The sequence below is a fragment of the Capricornis sumatraensis genome, chromosome 22 (genome assembly GCF_032405125.1).
Source record: "Capricornis sumatraensis isolate serow.1 chromosome 22, serow.2, whole genome shotgun sequence".
Lineage (NCBI taxonomy): Eukaryota > Metazoa > Chordata > Mammalia > Artiodactyla > Bovidae > Capricornis > Capricornis sumatraensis.
This window is the reverse complement of record NC_091090.1, coordinates 13,504,747-13,528,984: the sequence shown is the minus strand read 5'-3', so window position 1 is coordinate 13,528,984 and position 24,238 is coordinate 13,504,747. Positions and strand designations below refer to the sequence as shown.

The 24,238-nt window shown below is 53.8% G+C and overlaps 1 protein-coding gene across 1 annotated transcript; it reads right to left on the bottom strand.

Annotated features, from left to right (window-relative positions):
- Window positions 1–4,645: 4,645 nt before the first annotated feature.
- PACSIN1 (protein kinase C and casein kinase substrate in neurons 1) lies at window positions 4,646–11,379 on the bottom strand. Its single transcript, XM_068960605.1, has 9 exons — window positions 11,317–11,379; window positions 10,248–10,404; window positions 8,891–9,126; window positions 8,330–8,485; window positions 8,057–8,232; window positions 7,590–7,710; window positions 7,359–7,486; window positions 5,373–5,560; window positions 4,646–4,755 (listed from the first exon to the last, which is right to left on the bottom strand). Exons 1-9 carry the CDS (start codon window positions 11,377–11,379, stop codon window positions 4,646–4,648), a joined length of 1,335 nt encoding a protein of 444 aa, XP_068816706.1.
- Between the last annotated feature and the right edge of the window lie 12,859 nt (window positions 11,380–24,238).

Here is a 24,238-nt window from a genome sequence, read left to right as displayed (position 1 = left end):
CTATCCAGCCATCTCATCCTCTGTCGTCCCCTTTGCCTCCTGCCTTCAATCTTTCCCAGCGTCAGGGTCTTTTCCAATGAGTCAGCTCTTTGCATCAGGTGGCCAAAGTACTGGAGCTTCGACTTCAGCATCAGTCCTTTCAATGAATGTTCAGGGCTGATTTCCTTTAGGATAGACTGGTTGGATCTCCTTGCTGTCCAAGGAACTCTCAACAGAAACTGTGAGGTTACCCCCACCTGCAACTTTGCAGCTGAGGAAACTGAGGCTCAGAGCAGTTAAGCACTTGCTCCCAGTCACATGGCTGATCAGCGGCAGAACCCGGACGGAGCCCACAAGGACAGGGCTCTCCCCACCCCCCCTTGTCTCCCGCCCCCCCTTGCTTCCCGCCCCTGCCCTCACCGCCTTAAGGCTTGGCTTCCCGGGAGGGAGTCGGGAGTCGGATGGGGGCCAACCCGCGGCTCCTCGACCACAGAGGGTTAAGCGCTGCCCTGTGCTGCGCCTTGCACCCTCAGCGATTTTATTGTCTCCAGAAGAACGTTTCCTTCTGGCAGTGAGCAAACAGCACCTTGGCATGTCAGCTGGGACTGCACCTGAGGAGGCGGGGGTGGGCGGCCTGCCCCAGGCCGGTGCCTCGCTGGGCCCCTGCTGTCTGCCCACCCCTGGGGAGGGGGCGGGCTGGGACCCCAGCCAGAACCCAGTTCGGCTTTGCTGAACTGGTTTTGTCTCCAGCCTTCCCCCGCCCCCCGCCCCCACCGGAGTCCCTGGAGCCACCTGCTCTCAGGTCCCTAGCAGGGCCTGGAGCGCCTCCGATCGCAGGCTGGGGCCGGAGGGAAGCGGGGAGGGGACCAGGGCGAGGAGTGGGGAGCTGGAGCTGCGCCAGAATGGCACCCGCGCCGCGGGGGGGCGGGGGCCGCTCCCTGCTGGGTGGATCTGCCATGGGGCACAGAGGCACACACGCATCCGGTGACACCCCGTGTGCCGGCAGCAAACACCAGAAGCCTCTTCCTCCTGCACACGCACTGCCCGTCAGAGCCCCATCTAGCCTGGGACCTCCCCCTGACCTTCTTCAGGGCAGCCCGCCTCCAGGGCTCCGCACCGAACAGCCTGTCCAAATACTTCGAGGTTAACTCGTGCCTTTATCCGAAGACTCAAACCAGGGGCGTGTCCCTGGAGGTGGATCTGGGGATGAAGAATATGGGAGAGAAGCAGATAGTGTCCCCAGGTCAAATGAGCATGCCCTGAGGCTGGGGGAAAGCAGTGCGGGGGGGAAGCAGTGGGGGGGGGGCGGCGACGGGACTCTAGAACGATGACACCTTGAAGGCTGGTTTTGTGTCGGGACCCTGCCAGGCTGTTGGGGCCAGAAGGGCCTCAGAGAGACATCTAACCAGACAGGGGTGAGGGCCAGGCTGGTGACTGGGACACCATGAACCGACGGCCAGACTGGGACTAGAGCTGGGACTCCTGCCTGCCCCAGAGGGGGTCTGGCTGGAGTGGGGAAGGCTGGAGCAGAGACCGGGCCTGGAGCTGAAGCTGGGATGGAGTTAGGGGCCCAGAGCCCCAGTCCGGCCCCCGGAGGGGTCCCACACAGAAATGCTGTCCGAGGTCAGGCAAAGGTGCAGCGTGACTGATATTACAGGGAGCCTGGGACTGTGGATGGCCACGAGCCACAGGCCTCCACAGTCACTTTTAGAATTTCACTTTAAAAACTGAACCTACCTGGGAGTCAAATTCACCCTTGAACCCTAGGTCTGGGACCCCAGATGCCCCAGCTCTCTTGGCCAGTGCTCATCACCAGGTGCCTGGGACTCTAAAGGCCACAGTCTTGGCGCCTCAGAGAGCATCTGGGGTGAGCTTCCCTGCATAGACAGGCCCCGGGGGCCCCCCACCTTGGTGGTCCCCCAGAATAGCACCCTGGGGCACCACCTCCCCAATGGACTCCAGCTGTAGAGAACTCACAAGAGCCTGAGAGACACACAAGACTCAAGAGGACACACGTCCAGCCAGGTTGACACAGTTCTGGACTTTATCCACAGTTGTACAATCACAACTTATATATATATATATCTGTATTTATACACCTTTAAATTACACAATCATGTACAAAACAGGTGCGTTGCTGAGACCACAGCACTTCTCGGAGGTTCACAAGTGTTGGACTAATGGAGTCAGGAAGCCTGGGGTGGCGGGCAGCGGGGCAGCCCTGGCTCCTCGCAGAGCCGGACCACAGAAACGGGGCTTCACTGGGGACAGAACACAGTACTCGCCGCCGAGACCCGAGCCCCGCGGGGCGGCCCGCGCGGCATCAAGGGGGTGGGCGGGGTGGGGGTGGGCTACAAGAGGCGGTGGGTGTGGGCACCCACGCTCGGTGTGGAGTGCCCGATGCCAGCACTGGCAGGTGGGGCTCAGGGGGACTTCGGGTGGGAGACCCTCCTTCCCTGGGGTCCTGAGGAGCCTGGGGATGAGAGAGAGGGGTCCCCAGTGGGCCCGTGGAGGTGGCTGCTCAGAAGGAAAGGGGTTTCGAGTCCCTGCCCTGGAGCTGGCAGCTGGAGTGTGGAGGGGGATGGGCCTGGGGTCCAGCCAGGGCCACAGCCCCACCCGGGTGCCAGGAGGCCGCGGGCACGGAGAGGGGAGCCCAGGCCCCAGGGTGCAAACGGGCGGGCCTTCTGCTTTGCAAGGACAGAGGCCCCCTGCCCCAATTCCTGCCTAGGGGAGAAGCTGAAGAGGCTTCACCTGGGGAGTTTGGAGGCCTGAGGGCTTCTGAAATCTTGCTTCAGGCTCTCAGGGGCCTGGGTCCCACCTCAGGCTGCAGCAGGGGCGCAGACAGCAGACAGGGGCAAGAACAGGGGTGCTGGAAGTGGGGGGTCCTCACACCCCCAGAGTCCCCTGGCCCCGAGGGAGGCCTGCCCCAGCGCCTCTGCCAGGGTCCTCTGTGCCCACAGGACTAGGCACAGGGCCTGGAGGCTGGGGTCTGGGACCTCCTGAGTGGGCTCTGGGCAAACGCAGCAGGGAGCAAAAGAAGACCGAGGGTGGCAGAGAGGCTGGGGGTCGTGTTGTTGTTACCTGGAGGCCAGGGCGGCCAAGCGCCACCCCAGCAGAGTGCATGGGGTGTCTGCAGGCCCGAGGCTCGGCGGGAGGCTTGGCAGGAGCATCAGCCCTGAGCAGCGGCCTCCCCTGCCGCTGCAGGAAGTCTCAGGGCCTCAGAGACGCCGCTTCCCATCCTTCCCCCGCCTGGGGATCCTGGCCTGCCCAGGCGGCTTCCCACTCTATGGACCAGGCTGGTTGGGCCCTGGTACAAACACCTGGTAGGCCAGCACGGCCTCCATCCACCCACCTCAGCAGACACTGCTGCTCTCGGGAGGCCCTCGTCCCCTTCCCGCCCACGGAAGTCCTTTCCCTGAGACCCAGGCATGCAGAGATGGGGGCCGCCAGGAGGAGGGGCTGCAAGGGGCCAGGGCTGGAGTTGGGAGGGGGGCAAGAAGAAAGACCCGGTGACGGTACTGCCCCGGCGGCCAGGGTCCCTGCAGACCCAGGCCCTCCCCGCCGGCCGCAGGCTTTCCCCTGCCTGGTCCTCCGCGGAGTCTCCTTGGGCAGACCAGAGCAGGGGCGCGGAGGAGGGAGGCGAGGCCGGTTTAGCCTGGTGGATCTGCAGTTTTCGGTGGACTTGGAGGGAGGGGAGGGAGGGAGAGAGAGAGAGGGAGGGCGGGCAAGATGCCCTCCTCCACAGGAAATGGGAGGAGGCTGCTACTGTTGCTGGCTTTGCCCTGGGCTTTGGGGGCCCCCTCCCCACTGCCTGAGAGCAGGATGGGGCCTCTGCTAGTGACTAGGGGGCGGGGGTCTGGCTCTGGGGAAGAGACTGGGCCCAACTTGCCGACAGCTGGAAAAAAGGGCCCCAGTGGAGTCCCAGCCCCTCCCCGACCCCATCCCTATTCACCCCTCCTCCTATACCAGTGACGCTGTCCGCAACTCCAGCTAACGCCTCTTCATGTCTTGAAGAGGCTAGGGACCCCAGAAACCTCTGTCAGAGAAGATGGGGGTGACCATCCCTCCTCCAGCCCCACCAGTCCTCAGGGACGAGGCTAGGAGAAGGGCACTCCCCCAGGCAGACTGGAAGACTAAAGGGGTGGCCCCCTTCTCGGGGGTCTTCAGAGGAGGCCTCTGAGAGTAGGTGGTAGGAGGGGAGCAGGGCGGGGCAGGAGGCGGAGGGCAAGAAAACCAGGCCCGGAGACTGGGGCCAGGCGCTGGCAGCCTGAGGTGGGGATGGGGGTGGTGGGGGGGAAGGCTGGGGGCACCGAGGATGGAAGGGTCCAGGCGACACCCCTCTGGGCGCAGGAGACTCTTTGGTGGGATCTGAAGAGCAGATGTGATGATGTCGCTGTCGGGCTAAGTCCTAAACCCTCACCTGCCCTGGGGCCATCACCCCAAGTCCCACCACCCTGGCCTCCAGGCAGCCCTGCAAATGCTCCGTCTCTTTATATTTTTTGTTTTGTTCTGTTTTGACTTTTAAAAAAATAAAAGCTTGATCGGAAAATATGTCTGGAACTCTATGGCAGGGGTGGGGGGTGGGGGGCAGGGGTGGGGAGCGGGAGGCGCCACGGAGGGGGGCGGCGGGTGAGGAGCGAGGGCTGGGGGCAGGGGGGCGGGGCCGCTAGACGGCCTCCACATAGTTGGCGGGGTAGAGGCCCAGCTGCCCGCTGTCCAGCCGCCCGCGGCACCAACCCTGCTCGTCCTCCTCGCCCAGTTTGGTGAGCTCGTCTCCTAGGGAGGGAGAGGACACGGAGGAGCTGATTGACCTGAGCCGGAGTGGGACCTCCACCCCCACCTTCCCCGGAAGCCCTCTGATTAGGCTGGGCCCACCCCAACACCCCCCTTCCCGCATTATTGCCGAAGTGCCAACCCGGGGACCAGCCCCACCAACACCTCGACATCCAGGTGCGGCCCAGTCACCAGCTAGTCTGGGTCTCAGCTCCACCCAGGAGGCCTAGGCTGGCAGCGCCTCCAGCTTCATTTCCCTGCTCCAATCCCTCCCCCCAGCCGCCCCTGCCTTCAGGCTCCCCCACAGTCCGCCTTCCGGCCCTCCCCCACCCTATTCTCAGGTCCAGATCCCACCCCTGGCACCCCGCTGCCATCCTTAGAGCCCGCCCCGGCACTCCAGTCCAGGTCTTGCCCCCGGGACACAGGTCACCCCCAGGTCTTGCCCCCGGGGCCACGGGTCACCTCAGATCTTGCCCTGGGGGCACGGGTCTCCGCAGGTCTTGCCCCGGCACGGGCCCGCCCCTGGCCTCGGCCCCGCCCACCGGGCCCGCCCCTGGTCTCGGCCCCGCCCACCGGGCCCGCCCCTGGTCTCGGCCCCGCCCACCGGGCCCGCCCCTCACCGGCCTTGAAGCTGAGCTCGTCCTGCTCTTGGCCGTCGTAGTCGTAGAGCGCCCGCACACGCACTCCCTTGGCGTCCTCATCGAAGGGGTTGGACCCTCCGTTGGCCTCATTGCCCCCAAACGGGTTCCCGCTCTCATCGTCCGACCACTCGGTGGCGTAAGTCTGGCCCCTGTCGTAGCTGCTAACACTGAGGCGCAGGGAGAGGGCCCGGCCTGAGCGGCCCCTCACCTGGTCCCTAGGGCTGCCCCCTCCCAGCCAGGGCGCTGACCCCAAATCCCACGGAAGCCCGAGCAGGCCTTGTAAGAGGGAGCCCTCACTGAGGGCTCTTTAAATGGGAAGCAGGACTGACTATTAGCATCACTCAGCCGTGGAGTGAGGGGGTGCTGAAGGAGACCCCAGAGAACATCTGACCCCGCATCTGAGAGGGGCAGTACAATCCAGTGACCAAGAGTGAGCATTCCAGTAGGAGGAGCAGCGTGTTAATTAATGTGCAACACGATAAATCAACACTGCTGTGTGTTATCTGTGAACATTAGGACAGTAAATCCTGAGCTCTCACCACCAGGAAAACAACTCTTTCCTAATTCCTTAACCTTGAATTCATAGGAGATGATGGATGTTTTACTCAATTTATGGTGGTAATCATTCCTGTCTATATGTCATGATGTCTGTAAGTCGCATCATTATTTTGTACACCTTAAACTTAGTGGTGTATGTCAATCATATAGCATTAAAACTGGAAGAAAAAGAGATGACCCAAGCTCATTTTTAGTCACTAAGTCATGCCCAACTCTTTTGTGGCACCATGAACTATAGCCCGCCAGCTTCCTCTGTCCAGGGGATTTCCCAGGCAAGAATACTGGAGTGGGTTGCCATATCCTTCTCCAAAGGATCTTCCCGACCCAGGGATTGAACCTGAGGCTCCTGCACTGGCAGGTGGATTCTTTACCGTTGAGCTACCAGGGAAGCCATATATATACGTATTTAGTGAGTGAGGACTCTGGAGCCAGACCTCTTGGGCAACATATCTTGGCTCTGAGGCTTACTAAACCAGCTGTGTGACCTTGGGCAAGTCACTTACCCTCCCTAGGTATCGGTTTCTCTATCTGTAAAATGGGAATATTGACATACTCCTCAGCGTGCTGGGAGACTTCAATGAGATAATATATGGAAAACGCTTAGTTAGCACAGCGCCTCGCATCTCACAGGAGCTCTCACAGACTGGCTATCTTTATCACTGAGAGGAGCACGAGGTTGTCCTCATTTAAACCATTTCTTATCTCCTAAGGTAGGTGAATTCTGGGAGTTGGTGATGGACAGGGAGGCCTGGCGTGCTGCAATTCATGGGGTTGCAAAGAGTCGGACATGACTGAGCGACTGAACTGAACTGAACTCCTTGGAAGAAAAGTTATGACCAACATAGATGGCATATTCAAAAGCTGAGACATTACTTTGACAACAAAGGTCCGTCTAGTCAAGGCTATGGTTTTACTTGTGGTCATGTATGGATGTGAGAGTTGGACTGTGAAGAAAGCTGAGCACCAAAGAATTGATGCTTCTGAACTGTGGTATTGGAGAAGACGCCTGAGAGTCCCTTGGACTGCAAGGAGATCCAACCAGTCCATTCTAAAGGAGATCAGCCCTGGGTGTTCTTTGGAAGGAATGATGGTAAAGCTGAAACTTCAGTACTTTGGCCACCTCATGAGACGAGTTGACTCATTGGAAAAGACTGTGATGCTGGGAGGGATTGGGGGCAGGAGGAGAAGGGGACGACAGAGGATGAGATGGCTGGATGGCATCACTGACTCAATGGACGTGAGTTTGAGTGAACTCCAGGAGTTGGTGATGGACAGGGAGGCCTGGTGTGCTGCGATTCATGGGGTCACAAAGAGTCGGACACGACTGAGCAACTGAACTGAACTGAAGGTAAAACTCAGTGGCCCCAGTGTAGGGGCCCCCCAGGCAGCTCCGGAGGAGGCACTCACCTGCCACGGTCCCCAGCCTGAGACGTGGACTCCACCACGCCAGCAGCATTGGCCAGTGCTGCCCCCTCTGCCTTCTTGGGCTGTTTCTCCTTCTTGGCAGCAGTGTGAGGGAGGTCTGGGTTCCACTCCTGGGGGGCACCAGGGAAGGGGAGCAGTCAGGCTGGGGGGCTGCCCCCCAGGGCTCCTTCCAGCAGTTTCGGATCCCTCTACCCCATCCCCACACATCCTCACCTCAAACTGGGGCCAGTTCATGGGCATGCCAGGGCCGCTGGTGCTGCGGAACCATCTGAGGTCATCCTGGGCATCGGCCCCCCGGATGGCCTGCTCCAGCTCCCGGTACACTTGGATGTAGCTGTGCATGGGGGAGACGGGCGGCTCAGGGCAAGATGCACCTCAGCTTCGGCGAGGGCCCGTCCAGAAGAGCAGGGTGCTGGCAGCCAGGAATCAGGTGGTTTTCGAAGCACGATCTCTGAGTGGGCAGCTCCAGGCATGCCCTGTGGGCACCCTTCTCCATCCCCATCTTAGCTGCTTACCCATCCATCCAAGCACCTTTCCTGAGGGCCTGGCGTGCATCAGCGCTCACCCAGGCAGCCACCGGCCCCTGAAGCCCTGCCCTCCCTTCCTGCCACTAGAATGAGGGCCCAGGAAACCCTGCTGCCCCCCCCACCACCCAACCCTATGCCGCCACCCCCAGCTACCTGCTGCTCTCGGCCAGGTTGAGGTGACGTTTGATGTCCAGCAGCACCTCCTTGAGGAAGACCAGCCGCTTTTCCTCGAACTGCTGGCACTGCTCAAACACCTGCTCCATGCCCTCCATGTACTGGGGCGTGGTCTTGCCCACGTCGTCCAGCACCTTCTCATACTTCTCCTGCGTCTATGGGCACCAGGGCAAAGGGGAAGTGAGACCCAGGCCTGCAGCTCTCAGCTGCCACCCACTCCAAGGGGCCCCGAGACCCCGGCCCGGCCACCACCTTCTGCACGTCCTGCTTGCACTTGTCCACTTTGTCCTGCAGCTTCTTCTGCTGCTCGGGTGTGACCGACTGCTCCGTCTTGCTGTTCATCTCCCGGGTCACGGCCAGCTTCTCCTCTTTGCAGGCCAGATGGTAGGCCTTCTTGGCTGCCTCTAGCTGTGAGGAGGGAGGTGAGGGGGCAGGGCGCCTACTCGTATGTAGGAGCCAACGAGATCACTGTCCTCCCATCCCTCCTGTCTGTTCTGCCGGGAGCTGCGAACACACACTCTCAAAAGGCAGAAGTGGTGCAGGCCCCGGCTCCAGGCATTCAGGGGCAGAGCCCACCCACCTGTGCATGTGGCCCTGCACTGCCAGCCCCCACGGACACCCTCCTGTTAGACCCTGCAGGGCTGGCCCCATCTGGGGATGCTTCCTCCTGGCAGGCAGTGCTGCTCCCTAGGGGCACAATCCCAGGGGGCAGCGCACAGCGTCTGTGGACGCCCTCTCATGGCTCAGTCTGCCCCCCTGAGCCCTGCCGCCCGACCTCGCCCCTTCCGTGGCAGCCGCCCGCCCACCAGGCACCTCCTTCATCTTCTTGGCCCAGGGCTTCTGGGCCTTGCGGAAGCCATCCTCAGCCTCCTTGGTCTCCTTGAAGCCGCCCATGATCTGCTTGTGGTAGGCGTCCTTCTGCCAGTTCTTGACCTTCTCCAGGTCCTCGTTCAGCAGGCTGTTCTTCACCTCCTGGTGCAGCTCGCTCACCTTGTCGGCCTCCGTCATTATGGCACCCCAGGCCCGCTCCAAGCTGCCATACTGTGGGCCTGAGGAAACAGCCCGGGGGTTCCCAGGTCCTCGCCACCCCCTGCCCAGAGGCCCCCTTAAAGCCTCCTTTCTCTGAGGCTGTCCCCATACTTCCCATGGCAGCAGAAACGCCCTCCTCTGCTCTCCCTATAGCTTTATCCATCCTCTAGAACAGCCACCGCCTCCAGGAAGCCTTCTCTGAATACTCTGTCCTCACAGAGCTCGGCCAGCAGCCCTCATAATTCTTCTTATATGTAGCATCTGCCTTTGGGCCTGCTGCCTGTCTCCTCCATTAGCTTGTGAGCCCCACGGGGGACAACTTGGACCCCATGAGTTCTCACAGGCCAGCTCCTGGTGCTCCAGGAATGCTGACGGAAATGTAAAAGTGAAGAACCAACTGGTGACATAACAGGAAGCCACTGGAACCAGACAACCCACAGGATCTGGACCAGGGCAAACAATAGCTATCATAAAATTTGCATATGGGTCACATTAAACGCCCTGAATTTGATAGTTGAACTATGATTACATAAACAAATGTCCTTATTCTTCAGCGATTACATAAACAAACGTTCTTATTCTTCAGCAATACAGTGAAGGATTTAGGGTGAAGGGGCATGTCTCCAACTTAAATGGCTCAGAAAAGACCTGCCTATAAATAGAGGGCGTGAGAAAACAAACCCGATAAAATATGAGCTGGTGAGTCTGGGTGAAAGGTAGGTAATTCTCTGTACTATTCTAGAAATTTTTCTCTAAGCTTAAATTATTTCAAAATAAAAAGTTTTGTAAGTTCCCTGGTGACCTCGTGGTTAGGATTCCAGGCTTTCACTGCCCCGTGGACCCGGGGTTCAATCCCTGATCAAGGAACTGAGATCCTGCAAGCCCCGTGGCACAACAACAAAAAGTCTTTTTTCCCCTCTAAATTCAATCCAAAACTGCAGAAAGTGGAGTTGATCAGCGACAGAGAGGCCTGGGTAGTTTGGGAGGGGAAGAGTGCATGTGAGGGGCGGGGCTGGCAAAGACCCAGTGATGGAAGGTTGCAGGAGCATCCAGGGGCAGGGTGCTCCCGGGACTGGGCAGTGGAGGGCCGGTTAGCTCCTGGGTGTGTGCTCGGGCCGGGCACGGAGGGGAGAGGGGGCACCTTTCTCGAGGAGCTGGCGCCAGCGCTTGGCCCAGTCGGTGAGCTGCTGCGCGTAGGCCTTCTCGATCTTGGCGCGCTCCTGTACGCAGCTCATCAGGTCGTTGCACAGCCGGTGCCCGTCATCGATGCGCTTCACCGTCCGCTTGTAGTTCCCCACCTGGTGGCGGAGCAGCAAGCACGACTCCCACGGGGCCCCCAGCGCCCCCCGGCCCGGCCGCCAGCCCTGGCCACCGCGTCCTGCGTGGGGGTAGGGGGGGCGCCCGCCAGGCCTCCCGGGGTGCCCCGCTCTAACGCCCTGGGGGTCCGAGCCCTCACTCCCCACCATCTGGACTCTCTCCTTCCTCCCACTTTAAATAGAATTTCCTCGCTGTCACCAAGTGGGGAAGAATATTTATAATTTGGACTTGGACTCGGATGAATTATTCATTCTGTTCTTGCCGTGCAAAATCTATTATATTTATATAGAGTCATATAAGTGTTGAGTTGAGCTGCAGCTTCTTGACATAATATTATGTTTTGTAGACATCTCATTAAACACTTATTAATTTAGGTTTGGCAGTTTGCTGCGCTTTGGGTTTTGGAAGCCAATGGAAAATGTCTTTCTGGGTCTCAAATACTTTGGGAGGCTCCAGTAATGCTGGCTTGTCTCCGCCTCTTGGCTGTGGGGTCCCCAGAGCTCACAACATGTGGGTACCAGTGCCCTGCCCCCTGCCCACAGCACAGAGAGGGTGGTGGGGAGGGTGGGGGGGTGTGTGTGTGGCTGTGAAACCCCAGGAAGCTGTAAAGTGCGCACTTGACCTTGTGAACTACTAGGAGTCTGAGCCAGGGGCCCCAGGGCAGGGTCAGGAGGGCCCTGCTCCACACTGTGAATTCTACTGGGTCTCTGCAGGGGCAGCAGCGGTCTGTAGGGACCACTTCATGGCAACCACCATCTGCTGAACATGGAGGGCTCCCAAGGGGCCCCAAGGGCTTGAGGGTCAGGGGTTGAGGTTGTGGGTGGCTGGAAGCCTGGGTCTCCACGCAGCCAGGCTGTCGGGTGCCCGGGACCCACGGAGCACCTAAGACTCACCTCCCAGAAGCTGTCAGTGGTCTCTTCCGGAGCTAGCGAGGCCTCGTCATAAGAGCCAGACATGGTGTGGCCGTGGTGCGGTGGACAGGTGGGCGGTGGCGGTCAGCACGTGGGCTGCTCACGCGCTAGGAGGGCAGGAGAGAGTCCACTGGAGACGAGGGAAGCATCCCAGGTGCCCCACTCTAGGCCCAGGGCCCCAACGGGCTACGGGGACTCCACAGGCATGAGCCTTGAGTTGGCTGGGGGCTTCCTGTGTACAGACCGGCTCCTTGTCCCTAGGGTAACCCCAACATCCACCTGGTGGCAACCCCCGTGCCCACCTCCCAGCTGCTCCCCCATGAGCCCCTCACGCCATATCCTTCGCCTCTCCCCTTCCCCCAAGTCCATCCTCCAGCTCCAGTGTGGGCACCTTCTCTCAGAAGACTGCCTCCCCACCAGAACCGTGCTGTCCCAAGGGTTTTGTGCTCCTGGATTCTTATCGATAACACCTCGGGCCACATAATTGCATATTCGCTTGACATAAATCTGCGGTTTGCTTCATAGACACACACAGCCCCTCAAAGCCAGAAAGCACATCTATTTTTGTGCACGTCCTACACCCCCTCCCCAGGACTGGACACCTGTTAGGGCCCCCTGGGACTCAAATGAACCCCAGAAGGCTTCTCAATATGCCCCCTTGGCACTGCCCACCTGGCACAGCTGAATCCTTGCACCGGGCCCAAAAGACCCACCTCAGCTCCCCGTCCCTGCCCTGCCTTGCCATCCCCAATCAATGCAGAACCCCTGGTCTCAGCCCCTAGAATCCCTCTGAACCCCTACCTGGTACCTGGACCCAAGCCCGTCAGGAAGCCTGGTAGCAGGCCACCTCCCTCCTCGTGCCCAGGCTCAGCACCTCCTCAGTCCTCTGAGCTCCAGGGCTCTTGGAAATGCCCTTCTGGCTGCTCTGGTGCCCAGTCTCGAAGCCTCCATTAGCCACTTATGTGTCTCCTAAGAGTCCTGGACATGTGGCTTTGGGCCCACAGTTCAGACCACTGCAGTCTGTGCAAATGCTGGGTGGCTCTGTGTGCCCTGGATCTGCTGGCAGGCATCACGGCTCTCCAATCTAGGCCATGTGTTGCCCCTGGGCCAGGCCAGGCGCTGCCCGACTCCCACCCCCACCCAGCCCTTACTGCCACCTCTAACAAGCACGGCTCAGCAGTCAGGAGACAGGACACAGAGAGCCAGGGGCCTGGTCTCCAAAGGGGCAGCGAGTCCAGGATGGGCCTGACCCTGAAACGGAGCAGGACCCTCTGATCCTTGACCCCCATGTCCCCACCCTGCCTTCTGACTGTGGAAAAACTTCAGTCACCGAATCAGTTTAATCAGAGAAACAAGAAAATGCAGAATATCTACAAGACTAAACAAGTCCAACAGACTAAATAATAATCATTTAGTCTTTAAGCAAAGTCAGAGTCATACAGCCCCTCCTCAAGGGCTATATGTAACACTCAGAGCCATATCCTGTGAGCTGTCTTATAGATGCTTACTGTAGCCATGACCTGCTGCTGCTCCTAAGTCTCTTCAGTCATGCCTGACTCTGTGCGACTCCACAGACGGCAGCCCACCAACTCCTCTGTCCCTGGGATTCTCCAGGCAAGAATACTGGAGTGGGTTGCAATTTCCTTCTCCAATGCATGCACGCATGCTAAGTCGATTCAGTTGTGTCTGACTCTGTGTGACCCTACGGACAGCAGCCTACCAGGCTCCTCTGTCCACAGGATTCTCTAGGCAAGAATACTGGAGTGGGTTGCCATTTCCTTCTCTAAGCTATGACCTAAGCTGCGCAGTTCCAAGAGTTGGACTCAAAGAAATGGGAATAATGTGACCCTGGAACTGAAGATTAGCTGTACTTAAAACAATCAAGATGACACTGGTCAGAACACCACATGACCAACTTCAAGATGACTGTCAGAGCTGACTGTGTTGTTTCTGCAAGCAGCCCCCTCCTTGCACCTGTAAAAGCTTTCCCCCACTGATTGTCAGGGGTGAGGAGTCAGCCTTTGGATAGGAGTCTGCCCTCCCCGCCAGTTTGCCGGCTCAGAAATACAGCAAACTTTCCTTTCCACCAGCCTTGCCTCTTTACTGTCTTTAGAGCAGCAAGCACCCCGACCCCTACATTTGATAACAGTTTTTGGCCCCCAACATGGGGCCGCTGCACTCTCACAGTATCTGGCTCCCTGGGGTTCTCCCATGACCACACACTGGGGTGGCTGTGAGGAGCCTGCTGCTTGTGGCCAGCTAGCCCCAAGAGGTGGGTCTGGGGGAACACTCTTAGCAGCTGCCGAAACCATGTGTTTCGGGGATCTGCCCTATTTCTCCCCTGCTCAGCACTGGCTGCCAACGTACGCTTTTCCTGGGTTGAACAGGCATCTAGACCAGCTGACAGGCTCCAAGACCACCAGTACGCGCCCAGGCAAACTTCTCTTTTCAGCTCGAACTGCTATTTGGACATTTTGCCCATTGGTTCTGACATATGTCTGAAGCTGAGGACAATTTGTGCTGGGAAAGTATTTATTTGGGACTCCACGTCATCCTCTTGGAAGATCTGTGACAGTTCTGTCTTCTGGTGTGTGAGTGTCCATGTGTGTGAACAGAAAAGTTTTAGCAATGAGGTTACTAAAAGAAAAAGATAAAGTTTTTTGTTCATTTTAATTTGTATTTTTAGGAAAAAGATAAATGTTTTGGCCACACCGTGTAGCATATAGGATCCCAGTTCCCCAATGAGGAATCAAACCTGTGCCCCGTGGAGTGGAAGCACAGAGTCTCAACCATTGGACCACCAGTAAAGCCTCAGAATTGTTCAAGAGACGGGAATACCAGACCACCTTACCTGCCTCCTATGAAACTTGTATGCAGGTCAAGAAGCAATAGTTAGAACCGGACATGGAACAACAGACTGGTTCCAATTTGGAAAAGGAGTATGTCAAGGCTGTATATTGTCGCCCTGTTTATTTAACTTATATGCAGAGTACATCATGAGAAGTGCCAGGCCGGATGAAGCACAAGCTGGAATCAAGACTGCCATGAGAAATATTAATAACCTCAGACACACAGATGACACCACCCTTATGGCAGAAAGCGAAGAACTAAAGAGCCTCTTGATGAAAGTGAAAGAGGAGAGTAAAAAAGTTGGCTTAAAACTCAACATTCAGAAATTTTTATGAAGATTATGGCATCTGGTCCCATCACTTCATGGCAAATAGATGGGGAAACAATGGAAACAGTGGCAGACTTTATTTTCTTGGGCTCCAAAATCACTGCAGATGGTGACTGAAGCCATGAAATTAAAAGACACTTACTCCTCGGAAGGAAAGTTATGACCAACCTAGATAGCATATTCAAAAGCAGAGATATTACCTTGCCAACAAAGGTCCGTCTAGTCAAGGCTATGGTTTTTCCAGTGGTCATGTATGGATGTGAGAGTTGGACTGTGAAGAAAGCTGAGCACCGAAGAATTGATGCTTTTGAGCTGTGGTGTTGGAGAAGACTCTTGAGTCCCTTGGACTGCAAGGAGATCAAACCCATCAATCCTAAAGGAAATCAGTCCTGAATATTCATTGGAAGGACCGATGCTGAAGCTGAAACTCCAATACTTTGGCCACCTGATGCGAAGAACTGACTCCTTGGAAAAGACCCTGATGCTGGGAAAGACTGAAGGCAGGAGGAGAAGGGGATAACAGAGGATGAGATGGTTGGATGGCATCATCCACTCAATGGACGAGTTTGAGCAAGCTCTGGGAGTTGGTGATGGACAGGAAAGCCTGGAGTGCTGCAGTCCATGGGGTCGCAAAGTGTGAGACTGAGAGTCAGACTGAGAGACTGAACTGAACTGAAAGTCTCAGTTTTTAACTTTTTAAACAATATATGACAATAGTATTCTTTCCTCTGGAGAAAACTGGTTGAGATGAAACTCTTTTGAAATTCCAAAAGAATTTTGAAATTGTTCTTTTTGCATATGTAGTTAGAGAAAGCTAGCTTGATAAAATACTGTTTTCAGAATTCTGACAAAATTCTGAGAGAACAAAAATACGCCTGAGAGAAAACTTGAAGTTAACTCTCATCATGTCCTTGAAATACAAACAAACCCCACTTTGCCTGAGACCTCAGCCTTGGGTTAATTAGCAGAACTTCAAAAGATGTTGGGTTTATTAAACATGCATCTTGTACCATATTAAAGAGAAATTAGGTTATGAGAAAAATGTAAGTTATTAGAGGTTATGGAATATGTTCTTAAGTTTGCCAATCAGTAAATGCTGGTATAACAGGTTCAATTATTTGTTTATAGGCTTTGTTAAGGTTTTTATGGGTTAAAAATTGAAATATGTAATGAAAGCTACTAAAAATGAAGCAGTTCAGTCTGTAAAGCAAGTAGGATATCTGTTGTCAATGAGAAAAAGCATAAAGAATGCAGACATTTTTGTTGAAGAAAAAATTATGATAATAGCTTTGTCCTAGAGCTAGTTGTTTGCAGATGGAGAAAATAAGGGATGAATCATATGGATACAAAAAGTGATGAAGGATTTGCAGAAAAAACTGGAGGGGGTACTTGGAGAAAAGACTTTTGTATGCTGTCAGGAGTGATTTAAGATTAGATTGGATTTAGATGAATCTTTGTTATTAATAGTAAGCTGGTATAAGACTAGACTTTGGTTTTTGTTCTCCCCAAAATTTTCCTAGAATATCGAGCTCCTTTGAACAGACTTCAGGTTTCTTTCTCTAGCTAACTCTGAGTATTCCAAAGGGCTCCTAGACACTCAGAAGAAATAGTGAAGTAACTAGGGTTTGTCATGCTTAGTTGCTCAGTCATGTTCAGTTCTTTCCAACCCCATAGACTGTAGCCCACTAGGCTCCTCTGTCCATGGGATTTTTTCAGACAAGAACCCAAGAACGTCCATGGGTTGCTATTTCCTCTTCCAGGGGATCTTCCTGACCCAGGGATGGAACCCACGTCTCCTGCGTCTTCTGCACTGCATGAATCTCTTTACCCACTGAGCTGTCAGGGAATCTCTAACTAGGATTATTTGGTAAGTTAAATAATATGGACAACACTTAATAACTTTCAGATCATATTGCTGAACTAGGTAAGAAATTTAAAGAATTCTAATGGAAAGCTGGGATTCCCTGATGGCTCAGTGGTTAAAGAATCTGCCTGCCAATGCAGGAGACACAGGTTCAGTCCCTGGGTCGGGAAGATTCCCTGGAGTAGGAAATGGCAAATCACCCCAGTATTCTTGCTGGGACAGAGGACAGAGGAGCCTGGCAGGCTACAGTCTGTGGGGTTGCAGAGAGTTGGACACTACTGAGCACGCACAATGGAAAGTTATTGTTTTGCTTCAAACCATATTTTTGACCCCAATGTTCAGGATGGAAAAATTTGTCTACTGGAGTTATCACAGAGTACAATTACTTATGATGTGTATCACTGCTGGCTTTAAGTTCAAACTACCACACAATTGCACTCATTTCACATGCCAGCAAAGTAATGCTCAAAATCCTTCAAGCTAGACTTCAACAGTATGTGAACCAAGAACTTCCATATGTTCAAGCTAGATTTAGAAAAGGCAGAAGAACCAGAAATCAAATTGCCAACATCCACTGTATAATAGGAAAAGCTAGAGAATTCCATAAAAACATCTACTTCTACTTCATTGACTAGGCTAAAGCCTTTGACTGTGTAGAATCACAACAAACTGTGGAAAATTCTTAGAGATGGGAATACCAGACCACCTTACCTGCTTCCTGGGAAACCTGTATGCAGGTCAAGAAGCAGCAGTTAGAAATGGACATGGAACAATGGACTGGTTCAAAACTGGGAAAGGAGTACATCAGAGCTATATATTGTCACCCTGCTTATTTAACTTATATGCAGAGTACATGATGAGAAATGCCAGATTGGATGAAGCACAAGCTGGAATCAAGATTGCTGGGAGAAATATCAATAACCTCAGATATGCAGATGACATCACCCTTATGGCAGAAAGTGAAGAAGAACTAAAGAGCCTCTTGATGAAAGTGAAAGAGGAGAATGAAAAAGTTGGCTTAAAATTCAACATTCAAAAAACGAAGATAATGGCATTTGATCCCATCACTTCATGGCAAACAGATGGGGAAACAATGGAAACAGTGAGAGTCTTTATTTTTGGGGGTTTCAAAATCACTGCAGATGGTGACTGCAGCCATTAAATTAAAAGACACTTGTTCCTCGGAAGAAAAGCCCTCACAAACCTAGACAGTGTATTTAAAAGCGGAGATATCACTTTGCCTACGAAGGTCCATCTAATCAAAGCTATGATTTCTTCCAGTAGTCATGTACAGATGTGAGAGCTGGACAATAAAAAAGACTGAAGAATTGATGCCTTCATACAGTGGTGCAGAAGACTCTTGAGAGTCCCTTGGACTGCAAGGAGATCAAACCAGTCAATCCTAAAGGAAATCAATCTTGAATATTTATTGGAAGGGCTGATATTGAAGCTGAAGCTTCAGTACTTTGGCCATCTGATGTGAAGAGCCAACTAACTGGAAAAGACCCTGATGCTGGGAAAGACTGAAGGCAGGAGGAGAAGGAGATGACGGAGAATGAGATGGTTGGGTGGCATTATCGACTCAGTGGACATGAGTTTGCACAAACTCCGGGAGACGGTGAGGGACGGAGGCCTGGCATATTGCAGTTCATGGGGTCGCAAAGAGTCAGAGATGACTGAGAGACTGAACAGCGAAAACCAACTAAAAGCGTATGTTCAGTGCTGTGTTACAGCTGAGTGTTAGTGCTAACATGTGTAGCCTGTCAAATGTTTCCCCGTCAGCACACCTCTGTTCTTGTTTGTTGGATCCGATTAGTTTTCCCCCATCAGGGATAACTAGGCCAATATATAAACAAAAAGTAGGCCTAGCACCAAGGGACCCGAAAGGACCCAGTGCAGGCAACTGAGCCACGTCCAGCAATGCTGGCAAAATATATTGATTATCAATGCTTTCTATGGAAAGATTGGTAATTAAAGGGGGAAACATACATTGTATATCTTGTAAACAAACATTGTATATCTGCTTTAACCATTAAGGGGAAAACAACACATTCAGAGAATAATACAGAGATGCATTTTGATTATCATCCTCATTGTAATACGTCTACTGATTTTCAAATGTTTGTCCAGGTATTATGACAAAGTAATCAAAGAGAGAGGTAATGTTTTCATAATACAAAATGTTGATGCTAAGTTTGGAAGTTGAGATTATTTTCAACTCTGTGTCCATTCCCCAAATTATGGAGGACGATGCCCCACTTTGGGCTTTCCCCTTGGCTCAGATGGTAAAGACTCTGCCTGCAATGCAGGAGACCCTGGGTCAAAAAGATCCTTTGGAGAAGGGAATGGCTACCCACTCCAGTATTCTTGCCTGGAGAACCCTACGGACGGAGGAGCCTGGTGGCTACAGTCCACGGGATCGCGGAGCCAGACATGATGGAGCGACTCATGCTTTCCCTTTCACACCCGCCCCACTTCAGTAGAAAGTCTCCATAGCAGTTGTCAGCCCATTCCTGCAAAGCTTTGGGGAAAACTGGAACAGAAATGGAGCTACAACAGAGTTCCTCTGCCAGGTCTGTGATTAACCTCTTTGTCCAAAACTTTATTCTCTTTCTGCTTCTGTACCTGTCCCTCCTCAAGACTCAGGAGTATCAAGGAGAAGGGGGTGCTGAAAGGCAGCAGAACCCTATGGTTTTTGTCCCGCATGTCCTCAGCCTGCTTTTTGTCTTCCAAAAAAACTTTAACCAATGAGTAAGTTTAATCAGAGAAATGAGAAAATGCAGAAACAAAGGAAAACAGTCAACAAGTTCAACAAGACTAAATAATAGTGGCGAAGTCATTAAACATAGCCAAGGACCATTAGCTCCTCCTCAAGGACTATAGATAATATTCTGAGCCATATCCTGTGAGCTGTCTTATAGACACTTACAGATAAAGCCCCCACCAGGTGGAAGAAGTTAACTACATGATGACCGACTGTAGCCATGTCATAAGCTGCCACAGTTTCAAGAGCTGGCCTCAACGAAAGGGGGACAAACTGACCCTGAAGCTGAAGATGAACTGTACTCAAAACAATCAAGATGCTCTATGTCAAAAAACAAACAACCCAATCGAAAAAATGGGCAGAAGATTAAAATAGATATTTCTCCAAAGAAGACATACAGACGGCCAAAAAGAACACAAGAAGATGCTCTACGTCACTAATTATCTGACAAATGCAACCAAAGCCACAATGAGGGGTCATCTCACGCTGGTCAGAACGGACTCGTCAAAAAGTCTACAAACAGTAAATGCTGGAGAGGGTGCGGAGACAAGGGAACCCTCCTACACTGCTGGTGGGAAGCGGCATATCCACTGTGGAGTATAGGATGGAGGGGCCTTTAAAAAGCTGGAAACGGAACTGCCACATGGCCCAGCAATCTCAATCCTGGGTATATATGCAAAGAAAACCGTACTTCCGACACGTACACGCACCCCAATGTTCACCGCAGCGCTACTTACTCAGGACATGTAAGCAAACTAAAATGTCCATTGACAGGTGAAGGGATAAAGAAGACGTGGTGCAAATACACAACGGAATACTGCTCAACCAGAAAAAGAACGCAATAATGCCATTCGCAGCAATATGGGTAGACCCAGAGACTGTCTCGCTATGTAAGTCAGACAGAGAAAGAAAAACACATAACTCATACGTGGGATCTAATTTTTAAATAATTATACAAATGAACTTATTCATAAAACAAAAGCATACTCACAGAGTTCTAAAATAAACTGAAGGTTACCAAAGGGGAAACGTGAAAGGGAAGGATAAATTGGGAGCTTGGGATTAACACACACACGCTGCTATATGTAAAACAGACAACCAGATTCCGGCAGGCCAGTGGTTAAGAACCCACTTGCCAATGCAGGGGACACGGATGGAACCCTGGCCCGGGAAGACGCCACATGCTGTGTAGCAACTACATCTGTGTGCCACAGCTGTGGAGCCGTGTGCCCTAGAGCCTGAACGCCGCCGGGAGGGCAGTGCCCTCTCGCCACGACTAGAGAAAAGCCCGCCTGCAGCAATGAAGACCCCGCACAGCCAACAAGTAAAACAGAATCAAATTTTAAAAAATAAAAATATATCGTTTATTAAAAAAAAAAATAACAAGGACCTACCATAGGAAACTATACTCAATGTTCTGTAATATGAGTGAAGAATCTGAAAAAGAATAAATATATGTATAACTGGTCACTGTGTCGCACACCTAAAACTGGCACAACAGAACAGTAAGTCAACTATACGCCAACAGCAAATAAAAAAACAAGATGAGCTGATTAGACCACCGAATGACCAGTTTCAAGATGACCGTCAGAGCTGACTGCACTGTTTCTGCATGTAGGCCCCTCCCTCCCTCTATAAAAGCTCTTGGGAGTCAGCCTTTGGAGAAGCGTCTGCCCTCCTACCGAGGTTGCCAGCCTCCAAAATAAAGCAAACTTTCCGCCAACCTTGCCTCTTTAGTGGCTTTAGAGTGGCAAGCAGCCAGACCCCCATTTTCGATAACAACCCTATTAGCAGCTGTGAACCTCGAGCAGGGCACACCTCGGACACTATGAGCCTTGGCCAGTGAGGACTGGGGGACAGGCTAGTCTCTACAGGCTTCAGTGCAGGGTGGCCCTCCCCTTTCGGGGCCTCAGCCTCCCCATCTGTCCAGAGCCTGGTGCTCTTTTCCCAGTAACCACCCAGTATTGCCTCCCTACTCCTCACAGGCACTAAATATATCTTGTTCCTTTCACCTTGGCAAAGCCTCAGACATACTTTCCTACACTCATGCACAGCAGTGGTGGGTGGGCGGGAAGGCAGCTGAATTCATCAAGGGACAAAGAAATGAGTCTGAATTGTTTTCTTCTTAATTTGGCACTTTTCACTTAGAAAGCAGTACTTGTTTTATAAAGAACATTTTGAATTTAGGTTTGGAGCAGTAAAGGGCAGGCATGTTTAATGAAGGACCCTCAACCGGGGTAGGTAAATAAGTATCCTGGGATCAGAGCCCACCTGGAACCCTTGGAGTCACTGAGCTCTGCTCTTTGGGATCCCAGCGCATACAGCTGTCAGCAGCTGGAGGTGGGGTCAGGGATGGGGTCGGGGGTAGGGACATCCCATCATAGGAGCGGTTGGACCCACCCCTGGTGGTGGGGACTTAATACAACCTTGTTGGAGGGAAATGCACCACCCCTAAGCATTTACCTTCCAGCTAGCTAGGTGAACTGAAGCCGCCCAATTTGTTTACTGCAGCACTGCTTGTAGGAACCAAAGGCTGGAAACATCCCAAATGCCTGGCCACAGGGGATCGGTTAAGTAAATTACGATGCAGGCCTGCAACGGAATGCTCTGGTCTTGAATGGAAAGAACCCTCCAAGCAAAATGAGCCAGGTTCGGCACCGTGTGCCTGGATGCTTCCATTTTTATGGGGGGAAATCTAGGAGCAGAGCATATTTTTGGAAAGCTGAGTAACGGTGGCTGCCTTCGGGGAACTGGGTGGCTGAGGGATGGGAGCGGGCATTTTCACCAAGGGTCTTCTTGTGCCTTTTAGGTTTTGCCTTGCACAAACTGCATATTCTTTTTAAAAAGCCTCCAGCCTTGCAAGGGAGGTGCAGACACAGAGAAGAGACTCGTGGACACAGGAGGGGAAGGGGAGGGTGAGATGAACGGAGAGGGCAGCATGGAAACATATACATTACAAATGTAAAATAGATAGCCACTGGGAATGTGCTGTATGACTCAGGGAGCTCTGTGACAACCTAGAGGGGCGGGATGGGGTGGGAGGGAGGTTCAGGAGGGAGGGAACATACATATACACCTATGACTAATTCATGTTGGTGTATGGCAGAAACCAACACGATATTGTAAAGCAATTATCCTACAATTTAAAAAAAAGCCTCCAGGCTCCAGGGGTTAGAGCAGAGCTGAGTAAGCTGGGAGCCAGGACGACATTGTACGTGAAGCGTGGAGGGAGGGGACAGCAGTCAAGACTTGGCAAGCCAGGTTAGGAGGGAATGCACGAGAGCTGAGGCCACTCTCCCCCCGGTCCAGTCCAGGGGGGTGGAGCTGGCTGTGGTCCCACCCTGGGTACAGGCAGGGGCTCCGGGCTCCTGGCTGATGTAGAATGTACAGTGGAAACAGCTCTAGCCTTGGGGTCCCTGCTCTGCCACCAAGTTGCTGTGTGATGTCGGGCAGTTCACATGGCCTTGCTGGGCCTTGCTGGCAAACGGGAGCGATGCAACCAGACTGAAGGATTAGATGAGAGAGGGGAGAGGGTCTAGCCCAGTCTAACCCCGGGACAGACCCGCAGAGCTGGCCCAGGAGGCCAGGCAGGCAGTATCAGGACCGGGAAGTGGGAGGAGGCGTGAGAGCCCCCAGCACCACGTGGCCAGACACACCACCCCAACTCGCTCCTGCTTCCTCCAAATCGGCCTCACACTCCCACCCAGGGTGCAGGCGGGCGGCCTTACTCTGGCAAACGCTGGGGCCTTCCTGAATGGCGGCCAGGGGCTGCCGCCACGGAGCGTGGCATCTCTCAGGTCAGGAAGCCAGTGTGGCTGGAATCCGCTGCTCTGGCGGGTGAGCCCCATCCGCGCTTAGCGCTCCTCAGCCCATCAAACAGACACAGCGCCCATCTGACCTTCCTCACTGAGGCTGTAAAGCTGTGAGGCCCAGAAAGCCCTTTATCCCTAATGACAACAGTTGGCATTTGTGGAGCACAGACCTGGGGCCAAGGCCTGTTTGCACGTCTTGACAGCTTCAACCCCCACTGCAGTCCTGGAAGGCAGGGGCCGTCGTCACCCCTACGGTGCAGACAAGCGCCCAGGGGCTGAGACCTGCTTCAAGGAGCCCGCCAGCTCTCACTACTGATTAGCCACCCCTGTTGCTGGAATGGGGGTGGGGGTCCCTTTCAGGGTGGGCCCTCTCTGTCTGCAATGTAGGAGACCTGGGTTTGATCCCTGGGTCGAGAAGATCCCCTGGAGAAGCGAATGGCAAACCACTCCAGGATCCTTGCCTGGAGAATCCCACATACAGAGGAACCTGAAAGGCCGTGCTCTATGGGGTCACAAAGAGTTGGACACGACTGAGCGGCGTGTCTAACACCAACACTAACCTCTCTGTGGACCAAGGGAAGGTGCCAGGCCTTTTCCGCCCACAAGGATGGTGCAGCCCTTGGCACAGGTGCGGCATCAGGGTGCGGGGCTCTGGCCCCAGCCTGACTGCTGACCAGTGAGATCTCAGCCAGGTTGTGCCATGGGGGTCCCCGTTTTCTAACTCATATGATGAGAAAACAATACTTGAGCCTTCAAAGATCAAATGATAAAAGAGCAGTAAGCTCTTTTTGAAAAGCAGACCCCTGTGAAAATCTGAAGTTTCAGTGCTGCCCTTGACCTCACCTTTAGAGAAAATGGAGCCCCAGGGTGAAAGGTGTCCCCCCTCAGGCCCCAAGCCCACCGCTAGCTGCCTTTAAAAGACCTTGAGGGCAGAGGCTGTGGTCACGTTCCCTGAACCCCTGACTTGGAGAAGGGACAGAAGAGTGAGACATGAGCCTCGGAGGGTGGAGTGGGGAGGGCAGGCCTGGTGTGGACGGCTCGGTGTGGACTCGCACGGCTTTAGCCACTAATAACTACAGGCCTCGGAGTCATCCAGCTCCGCTTTCTCCTCCCACCCTCTACCCAGCCCAGCAGCAGGGCCTGAGCCTTACTCAGCCACCCTGGCCCCAGCGCCTCCACCTCCCTACAGTAGCTTCTTCACTGGTCCTCCTGCCTCTAACCTTGTTTGTCTCTCCCCAACCCTGGTCTGTTCCCCAGGCATCAGACAGAAGGAAACTGGTAAAAGC